The 21,922-nt window shown below is 41.2% G+C and overlaps 1 protein-coding gene across 1 annotated transcript; it reads left to right on the forward strand.

Moving 5' to 3' along the window:
• The first annotated feature begins 436 nt into the window (after positions 1-436).
• ctdspl2b (CTD (carboxy-terminal domain, RNA polymerase II, polypeptide A) small phosphatase like 2b) lies at positions 437-18,933 on the forward strand. The gene is made up of 13 exons (XM_024001758.2): positions 437-632; positions 7,483-7,673; positions 10,576-10,714; positions 10,842-10,994; positions 11,262-11,483; positions 11,600-11,693; positions 15,963-16,074; positions 16,772-16,858; positions 17,065-17,127; positions 17,244-17,323; positions 17,588-17,714; positions 17,862-17,957; positions 18,211-18,933. Exons 2-13 carry the CDS (start codon positions 7,506-7,508, stop codon positions 18,274-18,276), a joined length of 1,407 nt encoding a protein of 468 aa, XP_023857526.1. The 5' UTR covers positions 437-632; positions 7,483-7,505; the 3' UTR covers positions 18,277-18,933.
• The last annotated feature ends 2,989 nt before the right edge of the window (positions 18,934-21,922 follow it).

Below are 21,922 nucleotides of genomic sequence, written 5' to 3' on the forward strand. Positions count from 1 at the left end.
CCCGGCACATTATAGGGCGAAAGCGGGAGGGTGGGGCGCCCTTCTCAAATCAAACAGTAATCTGCGCCGTTTGGTCATGTCAGCATGGTGCATCGTCCAGAAACGTACATCTCTTTTCCATCAAAATGTTGGAATCTTCAAACTAGTTTTCATTGGGAAGGCAGGTAAAGGGTTTTTATCCAAAGCAATCACTTTTGAATGTGAAAACACAAAACTCGACTTAGAATTCGTGCTTAATTAAGTTACTTTTGTTTTGAGCCGACCTCGCTGTCCGCCAGAGCGGGGCACCTGGCTCACGCACGGAAGCAGTCCGGTTCCACAATGAATGCAATCACTTCACCCAAACAAATTCCTCTCACCGGGGTAACCCGGGCCAGATAAACGAACCACCTCATTGACGCCTCTGGCTCAAGCGGTCCTCTGTCATCCGGGTATCTGCCATCGAGAGAGTGTGGGTGAGGAGGCGGGAAATGGCGTCTGTGAGCACATCGCAGTATCAGCTACTAGACCGTTCATAAAAACAGCAAAGCAGAGGAACTAAAAAAACGAAAAAGCAGTTGCTGTCCGCACCGTGGCAGCCAGCAGTGCTTGATCAGTCAACTCGTTTTCTATATAAGGTGGAGTACTGTAAAGTAAGTAGTGATTATTTCAAGCGTCTTTCAGCATGTGTGAGTGACGTACAAATAAATATTTTCCTTTCTCGCCCCCAAGGCATGGACAAAAACAATCTACAGTAGCTAGCCAGCCAATTTGACCCTATGTCTTGCTACAATCTCGGCCTCCTGGTTTGCTAACATGTAACCATTTCGCAGCGTAAAATTACTGAATGTTTTTGTAAATGTTGGTTTGATTTCTTATACATTTACAACAGTCTTGCCTAACTATTGCCTAAGGCAGCTAATTGACTAGATACATGTTGCCAAGCTAGGTATCTAACTAATCAGCTAGCAAAGTTTGGCTAGTGCTAGCTAATTAAGTTTAGCTAATGTTAGTTAGCTACCTAGTCAAATGTGCCTTTGGACAGAACAAGGGGCTAAATATTGCTTGTCCAGCCTCTCACAATCTACGTTTAAATTCATTAGCTAGATGTTCTAACAGCATAACTAAACAGTTAACATTTCTCAATTGAAAATGGACAGTGAGAAATGGCAGGTACAGTAGCTAGTTATCTAGGTACTGCATTTTTTTACTAGCTAGCGAGCTAGCCGCCACGGCTAGCGGCTAGCTACCGTTAACTAACCTCGCGCCTTGTTTTCGATGTTTGTTACTTGTTAGCAGCTTGCGAACTCGCGTGATGTTTAGCTAGTTAGTTACTATTGGTACCCTGTTTTTACGGCCTTCTACCTGGACACGAGTGGTCGGTAGCAAGCTTTAATTTCCCGCCCACTTTGTGTATGCAAGCCTGGTTAGCGCTGCCCGTCCATGTACATAGCAGAAGTTAGTTGGTTAGGTTAGCTGTGGAACAAGTGCGAAAGTTTAACATGTTTTCTTTTGAATTGTAACCAGCTTCGACCCATTACACGAAGCAATCAGAAACATGTTGAACAGTGACAATTCGATTAACTTGCCAGAAGACTTAAACAAACTTTGTCAAGTTAGCTAACTAGCTATTTCAATGAAGTGTGAGTGGTGTTCCCACTTGCCACTCATGTTGCTAGACCATTCCCTCATATAACCATACCTTCCACATGTTATGTAACGATGCACCGCCACCACCAAACGATTAGTAGTGAGGGCGAATGAATGGGCTGCTGCAGTCACTATGGGTACTCTTTCTAGAGCCCCCAATTAAAGTCCAGGTAGCAATTAGACCAGTAAAAATACATTTGTCATACCCGTGGTATACAGTATGAAAAACCACAGCTTTCAGCCAATCGGCAATAATAGCAATAAGGCACCATACCACTAGGGCTGTATCCAGGCACTCCATGTTGTATCGTGCGTAAGAACAGCCCATGGCTATGGTATATTGGACATATACTACACGCCCTCATGCCTTGCTGCTTAAATATACATGGGTTTTAACTCTAAAATATCTTTGTTTACAATTTATGCACCCCTCATATAAGGAAAGCCCTGAACGCAAGATTGTAATTTCTATGATTCACTTGGAGGAACATATTGCCTGTAGCCTACTGTACACGGTGGAGGAACATATTGCCTGTAGCCTACTGTACATGGTGGAGGGACATATTGTCTGTAGCCTACTGTACATGGTGGAGGGACATATTGCCTGTAGTCTACTGTACACGGTGGAGGAACATATTGCCTGTAGTCTACTGTACATGGTGAGCTGATAAGTGGCAACTCCACTTTTTAATATGGAAAACTAATTTTCTAAAATATTCACAACATATTGACACAATTACAATCTTTATAGAAGAAATGTAATCAATTATATGTGGAAATATGTATTTCTGTGAATATATTTGCGTGAACTAAACTAAAGCATGTTAGTTTTCAGTGTTATTTAGATGACGTGAGCTAAATCTGTTATAGCTAGCTAACGTTAGCATTGCTCTTTCACTTACCCGCTTGACTTCCATGCTCACTGAAGCCCATGATGATGCTCATGCTCGGCTGGTGCTGCTGCCTGATGCTTTAAAGCCACATTGATGGTAGGTGCACCATCCACTTTGAGAAGCAACTTCTTGCTCAAATACTCCTTCCTTTGTTGATAGCTGTGGAAGTTCTCAGGGATGAAATGTGACCTGCAGAGTAAATGCCCAATTCGCCCAGTTTATTCCCTCACTAATCCCACTTTTTACAAAGTTTTACATTCATCGTGTGACGCTGACCGCGGGGCGTTGTGGTATTTTTTTTCTGAGGTCAGTTTATTTGGAGACCTCTAAAAGTTGGGATCGATCAACATTATAATATAACAATTGGTTTAACAGTTTGTAATTTGGGAATGTTTTCTTGGGGTGCTCTAAATCTATATGCATTTCTGGCATTGAGAAATAAGTGCTACACAACCTAAATTGTGCATCTGAGTTTGTGTCATACTAAATTAAAATATTGTAAGTTGCCATATTTAATTATTTTAGGTTGCGGTACCTTCCTTGATGTGGACAATGTGTTACTACATTACACAAGCTCACATTTTGAACACATCATATTGGTGAGTAATGGTGGTTAGGGTTGGTGGTTAATCCAAACTGAATATTAATATTCAGTTTGGATCCCAGATCAACTCAAGATTGGTCTTGACGCAAACAATTTAACTGAACTTTTCACGTACTCCTTGGGAAATTATTAATTTGGTCATACTCTAGGGCAGGGCTATTCAACTGGCCGTTTATCAATTTAGAATGGCCCTTTGATACATTTCTGAACATTCATATGAAAAAAGCAAACCATTTCCAGCAAGAATTTCATTTTTAGTACCAAATGGAGCCCTCATTCAATATTCTCCAATGGAAGAAATGTTTTCCTCTAGTCCTGCCCATTAAGTGCTGTCAATTAATATCACCTAACATACCAGTTACAGCCAATCAGCGCTGCTAACATGGGTACAGGGTCTGTCTGCCCGCCTATCAGTTCTTTCACCACAGATGAGATCACTACACCAGAGAGTGTTTTGTGCTTAACTCGGCTGTGAGTTAAAAAACACTGGACTACCATTAACTTTATCTGATCAACATCCTAGCCTGCAACATTGCTTGTTTTGTAGTCTGCTGAGCATCATGATCTACTTTTACGCAATGATGTTCGATGGCTAAGCAAGGGTAATGCTCTCGAGAGCATTGTGATCTTTGGGAGGAGATGGTTGCTTTTCTCCGGGATTTCCGCCGCAAGAAAGCCAACGAATATCTAGCAAAAATGCATAAGGATGCATAATGCATAAGGAGCTCGTATCACGGTTTATCACGGTTTGTTGTGACATCTTCAATCAATTGAATTGACTTAATTTGGGACTACAGGGGAGGGATGAAACAGCCATTGACATGATTGGTAAAACAGACTTTCAAAATGTTTTTTTCTCTTGATTTAAACTCAAACAAAACCTTCCATTTTCCCTTCACTGCGCAACTATATTCAGCCATTAGTACAAATCACTCCTGTAATGTTGGAGTTTTTAGATTAACTGAAAGCAAACTCATAAAATGTTGTTGTAATGTTAGTCCCTACAGAGGTGGTGCTTTTTTATTAAGGCACCCATTCTCTACTGACGCGGTAGGGAGAGAGACTGCTCTGCAAAAACTAGTCATCTGAGATATACCATGTGTAAAAATAACAAAAGTAGACAGAGAAAATAATGAAGAAATTGAAAATAGGACATAATTTGATGCTGGTCATCTGAGATATGCTATGCATTAAAGGTTTCCTATGTGTAAATAAAAATAAAATGAAGCTATGCATGTAAAACAGACAGGAAAGTAGAAATTAATGAATGTGAATGCGGTAAACTGTTATAACTACAAATGTGTTCCATTATTTAAACAATTTGATGCACTGAATTAGGCTGCTCTTAAAGCACTCAAAATGAACTTCTAGCGACATTTTTATGAAAGTGCTTCATAAGATTATAATATAAATAACCTTTTTCAAATTAGGCCCCGTAAGAATTTAGTTGAATAACCGTGCAGTAGGGTAAACTGAGCCATGATAAAATGAGCCATGATAAAATGAGGTAATACCTGTTTAAATTTAACAACTTACATCATGGTCACACCACTGAGCTGTGTGTGCATGAGGCAATTTCAATGGTTCTCACACATCGTATTTTTTAAAATATATATATTTTTACATTTGTTTTAGAAAGCACTCAAGTATAATGGTGTGTGAGTAGCTAGCATCTAGCTACTGTAGAGGTTGTTTTCTTTGTAGCATCTGTAACAGCTGGTTGTAATTTCAGAAATCTGGGGGCAGTGAAAATGGATAGTCTGTACTATACTTTTCTGAAATATAGCTTTATCCACAACCTTACTTGATGTGTGTATTATATATCAATAGATTTACTTTGTTCTTAGAAAGAAAGAGAAATAAGGAAATCCTCTTCCCCCAGTGTAGTGTTTCTGGTGCTACCGGCTGCAGTCTTGGGTTGTTGGAAGCTGTGAATGAGTCATGCTTTGAGGTGGTAAAAATAGGCATGCTATGACTAGAGGAACTGTATGTGTGATTCATTTTCATTGGCTCTTGCATCCTTGCTGAGTTCTGTTGGCAAAATTGAGGCATGCCGTTTCTGCTGCATTGGAAGATTTGCTGGCTCCTTGGATGGTTTATCCCAGGGGTATCAAACTCAATCAGCACATGGGCCATATTGGGGGGGGAAACCACAACAAATTTGCGGGCCAGACATAGCCTATTGTTTGTTTTTTCTGTAGGCTACCGCAATGATCAGTTGGAACTGACACTTGGCATGGCCTACCACACCTTTAAACTTTCGGTCCGGTAGATTCGGTCACTGCCATTTAGTGATATGATACAGCATGCTTGTGTGTGTGTGGCAATGCACTGCTGTTTGGCGTGCATCATGTTGGCAGGGCTTCCTGTGACTTGTAGTGCAGTGCATCATGGGCGGTGTGGAAGCGGGCCAAAATGAATTGACACCCCAAATCAGTGCGCCGGCTGGATTCGGTCCACGGGCCTTGTTTGAGCCCTGGCTTAGCCTAACCGAGGGCTAGGTCATTCCTTCATTCGTAAATAATCTTATTTACTGGCTATATTATTATTATCTAGGCGTAAAAAAAATATTGTCTCTGGATTTGAAGCTATTTTTAATCTGATTTGTAGCTAACCTCTCCATTGTGGCATTGCATTGCTCACACTGGCACCCCTGTGCCCATGGGGCTTGCAGTCTTTACAAGGACACTAATGCTGTCATATTACATAAATAGTACCACGTAACATCCCTGTTGTGCTAGTTCAACATAACGGCTATTGCTTCGTCACGGTGAAGACTGTAGTGTTCATTTGGAAATAATCCTCCCTGTGGCTTGTATTGAATAAGTCTGGCTACTTGTCTTGTATCTATGGAAATATTGTTGAAGGCACATACGTTCCCCGAAACCCTGCCCTGTAATCAACTGCTCATTTAATGTGGGTGATAAAAAAAAAAATTGTCCATCGCATGTTTTGACAAGGGATGGAAAATTTACATTAGTGACTGAAAAAAGGGATGTTGTGTTCACATTCCTCCAGGTTTATCTGAGAAGTAAATGGACTTTGTTATATTAGGATCTGTTGAGAAAGTGTGTTCACTGTTTAGGCCAGGTGCCATGGTAATGTAATGCAGATGTAGTGAAGCAGTGGGTTTCTCTGCAGTGCAATGGGAGTGGTGGATAGAGAGGGCTGTGTGTCCACTGTCTGGCATGGTGCCTGATAGGTCCTGGACATGTCTGAACACATTTTCAGACAGTTATGTAATGTAGGATGCTGACCAAAACTTGCTTTGCAAAATGCACTTTATAATTTCCTCGAGCTTGCACGCGTCAATGGGTGTCTGTGTAGCCAAGTGCGAAAATAGAACCTGGTTCTATTTTAGATGCGTGAAGTGCTGCAAGTACCGCCTCTCCCATCTCCTCATTGGTGTTTAGGAGCATACTAACCCACGTGGGTGAATTGAAAGAAAAATGAGGTTCACACTCCACTCGGTTGTAGTAATGCACCTTAATAAAGTTGCCATATAAAATCCACAGAGAAATTAACAAGGAGTGATGAATCAAAGAAAACAAATTAACGTGGTTTCCCCTTTTTATCTGTGGAAAAATTGTTGGGGGAAGAGAACCTACGGTTATTACTCACAATGGGTGAAATTCTACAAAGATCCAGCAAAAAAGACCATGAACATTTCAAGTAAAATAACCCACTGTTTATCTCCCAGGACGATAAGCTAGCTAAATGTCCATGCATGTTTCGACCTGTCCCCAAATTTAATATAGTTGGTTTTGATATTGAACCTGTCTGGTGGGAATAGTTCAAAATCAACATGTGCAGAGCTGGTTTGGTCAGCATGTAAGAGTAAGTACGGGGGGGGGGAGTTGTGCTCTTTGAGAGAAGAGAGCTGTGGTTACTTACAGTAAATCACTTTCCTTGTGCATGTTTTTTTCGTTAATGAAAACCATAGGTCCATCTTATCTCTAATGTCCTCATACTTTTTGATCAATTTGTCCCGTCCGTTGTTAGATAAACACATTCACTGAAATAGTCTTGAGTACTCAGTTGTCGGGTCGTGTGATGGGTCTTTGGCTCTCTGAGGCAGCGATGATGTACTGTGATGCAGAGGAAATGGTGTCTTGAATGCAACCAGATGTTAGCAGCAGTACTTTTTCTGCTGGTGTTTTTGTTCACTGAGGGTTTTCAAATCACCAGCTTGTCCACGCCTTTTTAGCTGTTAGGCTGTATGTTATGTGAACGTATGAAGAGGGGCAAAATCAGGTCTTGCACTAAGTTTTTTCCCCTTTCTCTCTCTTCCCACCCAATCTCCCCCCATTTGTCCGCTTTTGCCCATCAACCCGCTTTGCCCTGTTTGTCCTCCAGTCTTACATGTGGCTCTTAAAACAATGAGGCTGAGAATGCGGAAGGCATCTCAGCAGTCGAGCCCTGCCCATGCGCCCCGCCCATCCCGGACCAAGCGGAGGCATTCAGAAGTGGAGGAGTGCACGCCGACAGGTGGCGGGAGAGGCCTGCTGTCCACCATTAAGAAATTAATCAGAGGAAATGCTGTCAAGGTGAGCCGTCTCTCTGTTATCTGTCTCCGAAATGGCATTCTATTCCCTATATAGTACACTACTTTTGACCAGTGCCCTGTGAGTCTTGGTCAAAAGTAGGGCACTAGATAGTGAATAGGGTGCCATCTCGCGATGGTAATATTCAGCCCTCCAACATTTCACAGCTGTTTGATCACTAAAGTTACATGCAGTCCTTAGCTTAACATCTTAGCAACGTGTTATGTAAGCAGCACCTTTTTGCACCCCACACACACCCCCTAGACCTTTATTTAGCCCCTGTCCAGATTTAAGAAGTAAAGTCTGTTTCATTACCCCCAGTGTCATGTTTCCCTAGAAATGCATGGTGGATTGCAGCAGGTTGTTTTAGAACTCCAGCAGTGTTCTAATTTTAGAGGTGGCTCTAGAGATTGTAGAAGGATAGTAGGTAGTGGGGCTGTACGGTTTGGGGGGGCCAGATATAGTAATTGCGATTTATTATTTTATATATATATTTTTTTTGGGGGGGGGGGGGGTGAAAACTTGGTAATTCCATCAGACATGTTTAAAACACGTTTCTGGATAGAAAACAACATTTCTAAAATGAGATCATGAGTTAATACACACTGTGCTAAATGAATACAAAACCAAATTAAGCAAATATTTCATCAAACTATAGCAGGGTTCCCCAACTGGTGGGTCAGATTTGGCTTGCAGGTGGTTTCATTTGTTTTCTGAGCCCCATTGCCCCCAATGTTGGACATAATAGACTGTAAAAACACCAGGAAATCAGCTGCAAGTGATTTTAATTTAGGAAATATTTTCTCAAGTATTCCCACGCATGGTAGAGCGATGTGAAGGTATACAAATGTAAACAGTTGAAATTATGTTTTTGTCATATTATATATTTTTGGAGCTTATTGCAGTCAATTTGCAGCCTACAAGTTATTTGTAATTATGTTCTTGTCCCCTGACCATCCACTGAAGAAAAATTGTCCTGTGGCTGAATCTAGTTGATGATCCTTGAAATATAGTGTGCTATAAGTGTAGCATGTTGTTCATTTAACCAATGAATAACATGAGTTCCTATTTTACCATGGAGTTCCATAAGTTAATTATTTAAAGCTAAGTTCATTATTTATTCAGCCAGCCATAAGCTGCAGATGGAATAGGAAGCTTATGATTGTATTTATGTATAAGTAGGCTGAAACATAAGTCAAAGTTCATTTAAAAACATGTAACCTACCAATTTACAAGGTGCAGTCTGGTCCAGTCATTCAACGCGATGGCCTTCACCATGTGTGATCGTTATGCACCCTTAATGCTCCTCGTTCAGGCCTCAAGCGGCTAAAGCTTCTCTTAACCCCAGAGCTATGTTTTTTTTCTTGTGATCTCTGGGGAAGTAGCCTATAATGTTTGCAAGCACGGACCTTTCAGTTGAAACTTCTTATCAATAAAATGTAGCCTACTGTCAAACTAATGTAGGGCTTGGTTGTTATTATTAGTGATGGGGGGATAATTACATATTGGGTTATTTGTAACGCTATATCAAATTGTTTTGACTTTTACAATATTATTTTTGCTCTAGTTGGCTGTACTTGCACAAACTCCAGTATTTTCCTTTCATAGCTCGTTCGACATCTTTTTAAACAATTTTAGTTTTTCAGCACTTTTATTTCCTTGATGGCTCAACTCGTTTTCACATGGCTCTCTTATCCCTCTGCAGCAGACATGGTAAGCAATATGTTTGGAACATTGAATCGCAATAAAATCAGTGTCGAATCACAATACATATCGTATCGACACCTAAGTAGAGCGATATCGCGTTGAGAGGTCCCTGGCAATTCCCATCCCTTTGTTGTAATAGACCAAAGACAGGCCTATGTTGTAGTCATGTAATAATCATGTGAGCTCTGTTTCAACTTATCCCTTAATTTCGCTATACAGCGTTGGGATGGTGACTTGAGAGATGGAATCTTGTGTCCTGTCCAGCTTGTTTATCCTCTTTTTAAATAAAAAAATAAAATATTTGCTGACTAAATGTGAACCATTTCTTTGGCTGGGTGATAGCCTCTGGGTGATTTCTATGTGTCCTGCGGGATGTTTTTTCATAGGGCGTTACCCTCGTCAATTCCTGTTTAACGTAGGTGGCTAGCTGTGGCTGAGGGGCTTTGCTGCTTTCGGGCGCTTTTTGCCCCACCATGCAATCGTCGTGAAGTAGGGGATGGTTCTTCAAAAGATTGAATGCATTTTTTGTGTTGTCGCTACAACTCTGAGGCACTTTTTGCACCACATGCATTTGGTTGACACCGGTTATCTGTAGCTGGAATACTGCCATGCCACTGAAGATGCGCCCTTTGGCACCAAATCGCTGTTCTGAGGTAAAGCCCTTTCTCTCCTCACCAGCATCTAACTGTGTGCTCTGTGGGATGCTTATGATTAGCCAGCATGCCTTACAGAGAGTGAGAGTCCGCTTGTGATTGGTCAGCATCCTCTGTGCATGTAGAGAGTGAATGGAGTCTAGAGAATCTTTTTGGAGAAGGTACCGTAGTCTAGAGTCAAAGAAAGTAGAGAATCGCAGCCTCTTGTGATATGGATATTGCACATCAATATCGCAATTTCTATCTGAATTCGATTAATCGTGCAGCCCAAGTAGGTAGCTAGGGTTGGCTGAAACAATATTTCAGGAGAGAAATGATCCCCCTGGGAAGGCATATGGGTCTTTGTCTTGGAACATTGTCACTTGGCATACTATAAGTCCATTGTACATCCAACCAGATATGAGTCAGAATTCCTTTGGCCTTCTGCTAGTGGGTAGATTCAAAATTAAATGTTGAACACTTTAAGATTTTTTTTGAATTTGCTTTGTTCTAAAGTTATACTCCTCCCATCAGTTCTGATATGAGAGAATGTGTTTCTACTTAAGGTAGAGCAGGAAAACCCAGCAAAGAAGACACGGCTCACCTGCGACGTAGACGACAACCTGATCTCTTCCACACCACAAGGCGGCGATGCCCCCAGGAGGACAATCTCCAGGGTTAGCAGGAGAAACTCGGTCAACGGGGGTGAGTTTGGAAAGAGTGAAACGTTATTCTGTTCAGTAGTCATACCTTCCACACCAACAAGCCTTTGCATGCCTTGATAAAGCGATATATCATGTTGTTCTTACCTGCTCCTCACCCTAAACCACAGAAGCGACAAACCATGACACGAGTAGTAAGCCTGTGAAGCCCAATGGGAAGCTGGAGGAGGCGGCAGAGACCTTGACCAGTCCGCCTAGAACCACACTCCTGGGAACCATCTTCTCTCCAGTCTTCAACTTCTTCTCACCAGCAAATAAAAATGGTAATACCCCAAAATGATGCTAGGTCGAAGAGTGCCAACTACTCTGCAGAAACTTGACTTAAAGTATGTTAGATTGGCCTACATTGTTCCATATTTGTCTCTACTCCCTGCACTGATAAATGGCCTACTATATTACCTCAGTCTTCATTCAATCTTGTATGATGCTCATTTATGTTATTGTATTTTATATATTGTGGTCAAATCTAACTTCCCTGCAGAACTACGGTAATAAGTAGTATAAATATAGTAATCTAATGTAATTTTCAGCCACGTCAGGTTCGGACTCCCCAGACCAGGCGTCGGAGGCTGAGGAGATCGTCAAGCAGCTGGACATGGAGACAGTGGAGGAGACCCCCACCTGCACTGCCACCTCCACCGAGGAAGTGTGTACGACTATGCCTATTTACTCCAGCAACATGCGGCCCCCACACACTCCAGAAGTGCCCATCGAGGAAGAGGAGGTCGTCACAGACATGCCTCCTCTCACAGGTAGCTGGAGATAAAGAAATGTCTTCTTGGTGTAGAGTCCATGTCATTATGGACAAGGATCATGCTCACTTCTCTCCTGCCCATTTCTCTTGGTCTCCTCCTTCCTATCCTCTCAGCCCCAGACGCCCCTCCAGAAGGAGGCTATGTGGAGGCACAGCCCACAGCCCGTGCAGAGGGGACATACGAGGAGGACTGGGAGGTCTTTGACCCGTAAGTACAAATCTGCTCCCTCTATGCAAAATATTCCAGCCTTAGTTAAGGACAAAATATGAATGTTTAGAATTAATTTTGATCTTGTGAATATAAAAAAGGAAAATGTACTGAACAAAAATATTGACTCAACATGCAACAATTTCAAAGCGTTACAGTTCATATAAGGAAATAAGTCAATTGAAATAAATTCATTAGGCCATAATCTATGGATTTCACATGACTAGGAATAAAGACATGCAACTGTTAGTCACAGAAAACCAAATAAATAGTATTTGCCTCATGCAGCGCGACACATGTACTTTGCATAGAGTTGATCAGGCTGTTGATTGTGGCCGGTTGTCCCACTCCTCTTCAATGATTGTGTGAAGTTTCTGGATATTGGCTGGAACTGGAACACGCTGTCATACATGACAATCCAGAGCATCCCAAACATGCTCAATGGGTGAGTATGCAGGCCATGGAAGAACTGGGATGTGAATTCTGCTCTAACATGAGGTGATGGCAGCGGCTGAATGGCACGACAATGGGCCTCAGGATCTTGTCATGGTGTCTACAGTGCATTCGGAATGCATTCAGACCCCTTCCCTTTTTCCACATTTTGTTACGTTACAGCATTCTAAAATGGATTTAGTTTTAAAAAGTTCCTCATTAATCTACATACAATAACTCATAATGACAAAGCGAAAACAGGTTTTTAGATATTTTTGCAAATGTATTACAAATTTTTAAAAACATACCATATTTACATAAGTATTCAGACCTTTTGCTATGAGACTGAAAATTGTGCTCTCGTACATTCTGTTAACATTTAACATCCTTGTTGTTTCTACAACTTGATTGGAGTGCTCTGGTGGTATATTAAATTGGTTGGACATGATATGGAAAGGCCCACACCTGTCTATGTCAGAGCAAATCCCAAGCCATGAGGTTGAAGGAATTGTCCGTAGAGCTCCAAGACAGGATTGTGTTGAGACACAGATCTGGGGAAAGGTAGCAAAAAATGTCTACAGCATTGAAGGTCCCCAAGAGCACAGTGGCCTCCATCATTCTTAAATGGAAGAAGTTTGGAACCACCAAGACTCTTCCTAGAGCTGGCTGCCCTGCCAAACTGAGCAATCGGTGGAGAAGGGCCTTGGTCAGGGAGGTGACCAAGAAACCATGGTCATTCTGACAGACTTCCTCTGTGGAGATGGTTGTCCTTCTGGAAGGTTCTCCCATCTCTGCAGCACTCCAAAAATCAGGCCTTTATGTTAGTGGCCAGACAGAAGCCACTCTTCAGTAAAAGACATATGACAGCCCGCTTGGAGTTTTCCAAACAGCACCTAAAGGATTCTCAGACCATTAGAAACAAAATTCTCTGCTCTGATGAAACCAATATTGAACTCTTTGGCCTGAATGCCAAGTGTCACGTCTGGAGTAAACCTGGCACCATCCTTACGCTGTAGCATGGTGGTGGCAACATCATGCTGTGGGGATGCTTTTCACCGGCAGGGACTGGGAGACTAGTCAGGATTGAGGGAAAGGTGAACGGAGCAATGTGCAGAGAGCTCTTTGATGAAAACCTGCTCCAGAGTGCTCAGGACCTCAGACTGGGGCAAAGGTTCACCTTCCAACAGGACAACGACCCTAAGCACACAGCCAAGACAACACAGGAGTGGCTTCAAGACAAGTCTCTGAATATCCTTGAGTGGCCCAGCCAGACCCCGGACTTGAACCCGATCGAACATCTCTGGAGAGACCTGAAAATAGTGTGCAGTGACGCTCCCCATCCAACCATCCAATCCTCGAGAGGATCTGCAGAGAAGAATGTGAGAAACTCCCCAAGAACAGGTGTGTGTGAAGCTTGTAGCGTCATACCCAAGAAGGCCGAAGGTGCTTCAACCAAGTTCTGAGTAAAGGGTCTGAATACTTCTGTTAATGTAATCCATTTTAGAAGGCTGTAACGTAACAAAATGTGGAAAAAGTCAAGGTGTCTGAATACTTTCCGACTGCACCATATGTGCATATTACATCCGGCCGTGATGGGAGTCCCAGAGGGCGGCGCATAATTGGCCCAGAGTTGTCCTGGATTGGCTGTCATTGTTATTAAGAATTTGTTCTTAACTGACTTGCCTACTTAAATAAAGGATAAATGAAAGTGCATTCATATTGCCATTGATAAAAATGCAATTGTCTTAGTTGTCAACATTGTTTACTAAGGACATCGGCAAACTGCTCGCCCACACAACGCCATACATGTGGTCTGCTGTTGAGGCCGGTTGGACGTTTTGCAAATTCTCTAAAACGATGTTGGAGACAGTTTATGGTAGAGAAATTAACATGAAATTCTGGCAACAGCTCTGGTGGACATACAGTTGAAGTCGGAAGTTTACATAGACTTAGTTTGGAGTCATTAACTCGTTTTTCAACCACTCCACAAATTTCTTGTTAACAAACTATAGTTTTGGCAAGTCGGTTAGGACATCTACTTTGTGCATGACACAAGTAATTTTTCCAACAATTGTTTAACAGACAGATTATTTCACTGTTTCACAATTCCAGTGGGTCAGAAGTTAACATACACTAAGTTGACTGTGCCTTAAAAAACAGCTTGGAAAATTCCAGAAAATGATGTCATGGCTTTGGAAGCTTCTGATAGGCTAATTGACATAATTTGAGTCAATTGGAGGTGAACCTGTGGATGTATTTCAAGGCTACAGTCAAACTCGGTGCCTCTTTGCTTGACATCATGGCAAAATCAAAAGAAATCAGCCTAGGCCTCAGAAAAAAAAATTGTAGACCTCCACAAGTCTGGTTCATCCTTGGGAGCAATTTCCAAATGCCTGAAGGTACCACGTTCATCTGTACAAACAATAGTACGCAAGTATAAACACCATGGGACCACGCAGCCGTCATACCGTCAGGAAGGAGATGTGTTTCTGTCTGCTAGAGATGAATGTACTTTGGTGTGAAAAGTGCAAATCAATCCCAGGACAACAGCAAAGGACCTTGTGAAGATGCTGGAGGAAACCGGTACAAAAAGTATTATATCCACAGTAAAACGAGTCCTATATTCGACATAACCTGAAAGGCTGCTCAGCAGGAAGATGCCAGTGCTCCAAAACGCCATGAAAAAGCCAGACTAGGATTTGCAACTACACATGGGGACAAAGATTGTACTTTTTGGAGAAACGTCCTCTGGTCTGATGAAACAAAAATCATCAGCATCATGTTGTGGTGCTTTGCTGCAGGAGGGACTGGGTGCACTTCACAAAATAGATGGTATCATAAGGTGGGGAAATGATGTGGATATATTGAAAGCAACATCTGAAGACATCAGTCAGGAAGTTAAAGTTGGTCGCAATGGGCCAAGCATACTTCCAAAGTTTGTGGCAAAAATGGCTACGGGCAACAAAGTCAAGGTATTGGAGTGGCCATCAAAGCTTTGACCTCAATCCCATAGAACATTTGTGGTCAGAACTGAAAAAGCTTGTGCGATCAAGGAGGCCTACAAACCTGACTCAGTACACCGGCTCTGTCAGGAGGAATGGGCCAAAATTCACCCAACTTATTGTGGGAAGCTTGTGGAAGGCTACTTCGAAATGTTTGACCCAAGTTAAACAATTTTAAAGGCAATGCTACCAAATACTAATTGAGTGTGTGAACTTCTTGATCCCACTGGGAATGTGATGAAAGAAATTAAAGCTGAAATAAATAATTCTCTACTATTATTCTGACATTTCACATTCTTAAAATAAAGTGATCCTAACTGACCTAAAACAGGACATTTTTACTAGGATTAAATGTCAGGAATTGTGAAACTGTGTAAATGTATTTGGCTAAGGTGTATGTAAACTTCCGACTTCAACTGTACCTGCAGTCAGCATGCCAATTGCACAATTCCTTAACTTGAGACATCTGTGGCATTGTTGTGGCAACTGCACATTTTAGAGTTGCTTTTTGTCCCCAGCACAAGGTGCACATGTGTAATGATCATGTTTAATCAGCTTCTTGATATGCCACACTTGTCAGGTGGATGGATTATCTTGGCAAAGAAATGCTCACTAACAGGGATGTAAACAAATTTGTGCTCAACTTGAGTATTAAGCTTTTTGTGCTCATGGAACTTTTCTGGGATCTTTTATTTCAGCTCATGAAACATGGGACCAACATTTTACATGTTGCGTTTATATTTTTGTTCAGTGAAGTTTCTTTTCTTTTTTGTGTGTGTGATTTCATTGAAAGTCCTGTATTTACCTTTGAATGGTTTGATTTGGGTTTGTCCAGGTATTTCTTCATCAAGCATGTACCTCCACTGACTGAGGAACAGCTGACCAGGAAGCCTGCCCTCCCACTAAAGACCCGCAGTACACCAGAGTTCTCTCTGGTTCTCGACCTGGTGAGTGATGATTACATGGTGCTCTTCAATCCGACATCTGCATTGGCCGTGCAGTTTTTACAGTGATACGGCCTCTGCAGATGTCAGGGCATTCATACTTCTTGTGCTTCCCAGAGCAGCTCAGAGCTTTTGAGCAAGCTGTTGTGAAGGAAGTGAGTTTGTTTATACAGGACAGACCCCCCCCCCCCCCCCCCCTGCCGTCAACCAATCATGTCAATGCAGAGCTATACAAAGCCTGTCTCTTATACACATCTAGATGTGTATAAGAGACAGTTGTTGAGCAGCGCAGAGCTGTTGTCAAGGAAGTGTGTGTTTATACAGGACCTCCTGCCGTCAACCAATCATGTCAATGTGGAGTCTGTCTCTTATACACATCTAGATGTGTATAAGAGACAGGTTTGAAACGGTGATACGATACGAAGCTTGATTTGGCCTCTGCATGCCTCCGGAGGCTCTGCAATTGTCACATCCTCCGTATGGAGCCTCCGACCACATATTTCGGGTCAAACATATATTTATTTTTATTGTAAATGGTACATCCATTTAACGGGTATTGTTATGGTGGTTTGCAACTTACAACTATTTTTGTGATTCCTACCAGGATGAGACATTGGTGCACTGTAGCTTGAATGAGCTGGACGATGCAGNATTGTTATGGTGGTTTGCAACTTACAACTATTTTTGTGATTCCTACCAGGATGAGACATTGGTGCACTGTAGCTTGAATGAGCTGGACGATGCAGCACTTACCTTCCCGGTCCTGTTTCAAGATGTAATTTACCAGGTATACAGAAGTCCTTGATCTGACATTGAGGTGTTTCTATTTTAAATGGGAAATAATTAAGCATTTTACTTTTCCACCAGAGGGTGCTAAAGCTGTGCTTTTGTAGACCGCCACAGGTGAAAGTGGGCGACACAGAATCTGTTTCTAGGAGAAACGGAGGCCTCTGAATACTTTGTACAAATAACTGATACTTTGCTTGTCTGCAGGTGTATGTGCGTTTAAGGCCGTTCTTCAGAGAGTTCCTGGAGCGCACGTCTGAAATCTATGAGGTAAACTGGGCTTCCTTTTCTCCTATTTAATTGTAACAGTATATGGAAAGAGTACAGTTACTTGCATTAAGCTACTCGGAAATGAGAAACGTATTCAGTTGTCTTTTCCTCGTTAGATCATTCTCTTCACTGCCTCAAAGAAGGTTTATGCAGACAAGTTGCTCAACATCTTGGATCCCAAGAAACAGTTGGTTAGGTAAGTTAAATGTTTATTTCTACCCCTTCCTTAATTTAGATGCATTGGAAGTCCTAATATGTTGTAACAGCTGTGTTTTTGTAATAGAATACCAAGCCTTAGCTTTGACATGCATGTATAGTGTTCTGTTTGTATGAGGTTGCTGTGTCTGTTGATTGTGGTTTTGAGGCTGTTCAGTTGTCAACATTGTTGTTTTGACTGAATTATTCATAAACAGACCTTTAGACTTAACGATTTATTTATTTTCCTCTCCACCAACCATAGACACAGGTTATTTCGTGAGCATTGTGTCTGCGTACAAGGGAACTACATCAAGGACCTGAACATCCTTGGAAGAGACCTGTCCAAGACCGTCATCATTGACAATTCACCACAAGCCTTTGCATATCAGGTGAGCCTTTCAGCCCCAAGTGACATCTGTAGCCCAACCTAGCACAGCATAATTAAGCCTATTGTTTGCATTTTAAATGATATTCACAGAATTGATATATGCTGTTGTACAATCCAATACAGAGTATACCTTCCTGTATCCCTACAGCTTTCCAATGGGATTCCCATTGAGAGCTGGTTCATGGACAAAAATGACAACGAACTCCTGAAGCTTGTCCCGTTCTTGGAGAAGCTTGTTGAGCTGGTACATACAAAACTACATTTTATGTGTTTTACTAATGCTTGGATAGTAATCATTTGTTTATTTCTAAGTAATAGATGCTTGAGCTGTCATTGACATGTGCTTTGCGATGTCCCCAACATTCATTTTTAGTAGCCCGCTACCAAAGTCTTTTACAAAAGGAAATGGTCTCGCCACTACAGAGAAATCATCTCTTTAAATCATTGGTTTAGGTTCATATCACTGATATTAATATAGTCTGTCTCCTGTGCTCCAGAACGAGGATGTGAGGCCACATGTTCGAGAACGGTTTCGTCTGCATGAGCTTCTTCCCCCAGACTGATCCCTGGAATAGACGGACAGAAGAGATAACGAATGATTGAATAAACCAACACAGACATGTAAAAAGCCCTCTTTGGATTACAACATTGCCATTACTGTTTAAGGTTTCACTTTTTCTCTTTTTACCCCACATAGTTTTTTTTTCTTTCATTGATAACGACAATGCAAAGTAAAAATTGAAGCAACATCTGGTTAAAACTAATTTACAAAGCCACATGTTTAGATCACATTACTGTGGGCAAGATCAAGAAGGCTCCTCCTTTTGACTGGCTTTTTTTCATGAGCAGTTTCTTTCTCCCTGCTTCCTATCGGAGGGGCCAAGGTGCTGTCTGTCTGGACTGAATGTGTTAGCTGACAGAGAAGAGGATTATACTTGCTCCCTTTGGTGCTTTCATGGGACTGTTGACAGTGACACTCATTGGCTACAGACCAATTTGAACAGGAATGGCCAGTAAAGTGTGTGTGTTTTGTGTGTGGGTACATAGCTTATCTTTTCTTTCCAGCTTGGGGTTTTTACAAACTTTTTACCAGTAGCCTATAGGATCTCATTATGCATTCCTCTAGCTGAATTTCTTTGTTTTGTAGACACTCGTTGTAACCGCAATGTGTTATTTTACCCCATTTCACAATGTTGCATTTGCTTTTTTCTGCCTATGTTTTATGTAGGTGTTCTCCAAGGCTGTTGATTGGAAAATAACATTGATGTTATGGTAGGATATCCCCATGCTATGTCAAATCAAATTGAACAAATTCACAGCTTCCTGTATAATTTGTACTTCTGTTTAAACAATAGTTGGCTTTGTTTGAATTAATAGGACACTTTGCCAATAATCAATCAATTAGTATAACGTTCAAGAAATTTGCATCAAGGGACAGACAGTTCGTTTGACTAAATGTTCCCCGCTTCTCAAGTGACGTGTTGACATTTTTCTTTTATAGTAACATTTTTATTTGTCATTCATATATTTCAATGTATTTTTACTCAGCCAGGGTTTTATTTTTATGGATATGTCTAGTATAGAATTATAACTCATGTAGATTTCACCCCTGTCTGTTACTGGGGGCATATGGATGGATTGGATGGATGGATGGATAGATGGCTGGGTCCTGAAACAGCCCAAAATGTAGCACCACCAGCATATAAACAGCAAGCCTCGGCACTGTGGTATAAACCCAACCTGCCTAGTAGGTTTTTTTTGTTTTAGGAATTGGTTTTATTATATGGCTTTAAAGCCTTTTTAAATGCAGTAGAAAGAAGCAGCGTTTTTGGAGAACCTTCGTTATGAATGTCTGGGTGTTTCTGCCCAGACTTGGGAGAGTTGTAGAGAAATATACCATGATGCATTGTCAGATATTGTACCTAGTACTTGTTATTTCATGTGGCCTAACCAGATCATAGACACTTTATTGATGATAAACTGTAAGGAAAAAATTACACCTAAAATGGTTACCGTTCCATGTCCATTTGGCCCTTTTGTTGATATTATGGACTTGTACATTAGCTGGTCATGTATATGGTGCCATAAAAACCTCCTTCCTAACATGATCAAACATCGCCACCCATGTCATCTTTTTTTCTCTCTCGTTGGAAGTGTTTATAAGTCGGAGACAATCAACCCTCGAATATCAAAACACTCAAATCGGAAAGGAAATTCTGGTCCGTTTGCTCTATTTTTGTTCTAAATTGAATTGTGCCATGCGAACAAAGTTGTTAGGTGAATCCAACTGTGCCCTATCCCAGCTAATCATGCATGTCATCTTGCCAAACATCTGAAAGACTGAGGGTAAAAACTCTGTAGAATACCAGTCCTTTTAGCCTGCTCTCTCATTGCCTTTCTGGAAATCATCGCCCTATAAAACTGAACTGACAGATGAGTTACACTACAGGGCAGATATTTGTTTTTAGATTTTTTTGCCGACCCTAAATATTTCCAGACTATGAATGTAATTTTTTCCCACACTTGATCCCAAAATGGGGGGCAATTAACAAATCAAAAGTCCATGATCCAAAGGATCTATCAATTTCTTAGATTTTTGCTGCTTTGAACGCGCACAACGAGTAATTTTTCCCCGCCATTTATATAATAATAAAAAAATATATATAAATAATGAACACCCTATTCTATAGCATTTTCAAATATGCAACCCTATCCGTACCCACATTAGCGGTTGGTTGAGAGTTGGCCCCATAAGCCTGACATGGCCCCTAGGAGGATGAACCTGCTCCTTAAAGGGGGCCTGGCACTTTTCTATCAAGGGAGAGCTTACTTTGTAATTGTTTAAGGATGGGCTATTTGACATGTACATCCAGTTCATTTTTATGTGAATTCTACCTGTTTTATTGTACAATGGAAATTGTACAATACATGCAGCTTTGCGTTAAAGGAAAATCTTTTTGTATTTTTTATTTCAAAAGGCATGTCATCTACTTTTTAAATGTATTCATTAAGATTTAACTTTACATCAGAGGGAGTGTTTTTCTTACAAATATCTGTGTATGTTTAGTTAGGGCAGTGTCACTGAACTGTTAGAAACCTAGCATGTATGTACAGAATCTTGTTTTGTGGGGAAGTCCTGAATTAAATTTTAATCTTGGCACTTTTTCTGCAGAAAAGAGCAACTGTGGTAATGAACTTTTTTCAATTTCCGTTAAGGTGTATTTAAAATGTATTTTTAAATGCTTAAAATTACATCTTTGTTAACCATGTTGTAAAATGTACATACCAAATTGCATTGAAGTATTGAACAAAGTTTTAAAGTTAAACCATCCAGCATGCTGTTTTTCTTTCCTATTGAACATGGTATTGTAACTCTTGTAGTTTATTTACACTTGACTTTCTCTAGATCAGGGTTTCACAAACTCCTTGGGATCCCCTGGGTGGAAGTTTGGTTTTTGCCCTAGCACTACACAGCTGATTAAAATCTTCAACGCTTGATGAGTTGTGTGGCGCGAGGGAAAGAATAAAATGTGGGGCCCCGTGACTGAGTTTGGGGAAACCCTAATCTAGATATGGGGTATTCAACTCTTACCCTATGAGGTCTGGAGCTGGTTTTCTGTTCTACCTGATAATTCATTGCATCTGGTGTTCCTGGTCTAAATCAGTCCCAGATTAGGGGGTAACAATGGGAAAAATGCAATGGAACTTGCTTTGTGTTGAGTTAGAGGGCTCTAGATTCTCCATTAATTTTACTGAGAAAGGAAGATATTTTTTGGGGGGGTGGACAGGTGCGGGTAGGCAGGCCTACTGGTTTCAAGTTAAAACACTGAGCCACTCTTGAACATATAGTTCCTTATCCTATTTGAGCCTATATCAAACACCAGACTAAATAGCCTACTTAAAACCTACGGGATCGGTATCCCTAAACCGGGATGATTGTTGCTCAATATGCGATAATGTGACTAGAAAATGTTGTATACAACAGACAACTTTCGGGGACATAGACATGTCTTATATGGGCAGAAAACTTAAATTATTGTTAAGATAACTGCAGTCCAATTTTACCAAAAAAGTAACATGCTATTGTTTTAGAATAGTACAAAACACTTATCATTGCAGCTGGTTTGATACATTAACCTCTGAAGGTAAATAATGTACTTAAATCAGAGCAAGATTACTGAATGTGTCATCCTGAGGGTCCCAGAGCTG

The sequence above is a fragment of the Salvelinus sp. IW2-2015 genome, linkage group LG15 (genome assembly GCF_002910315.2).
Source record: "Salvelinus sp. IW2-2015 linkage group LG15, ASM291031v2, whole genome shotgun sequence".
Classification (NCBI taxonomy): Eukaryota; Metazoa; Chordata; class Actinopteri; order Salmoniformes; family Salmonidae; genus Salvelinus; species Salvelinus sp. IW2-2015.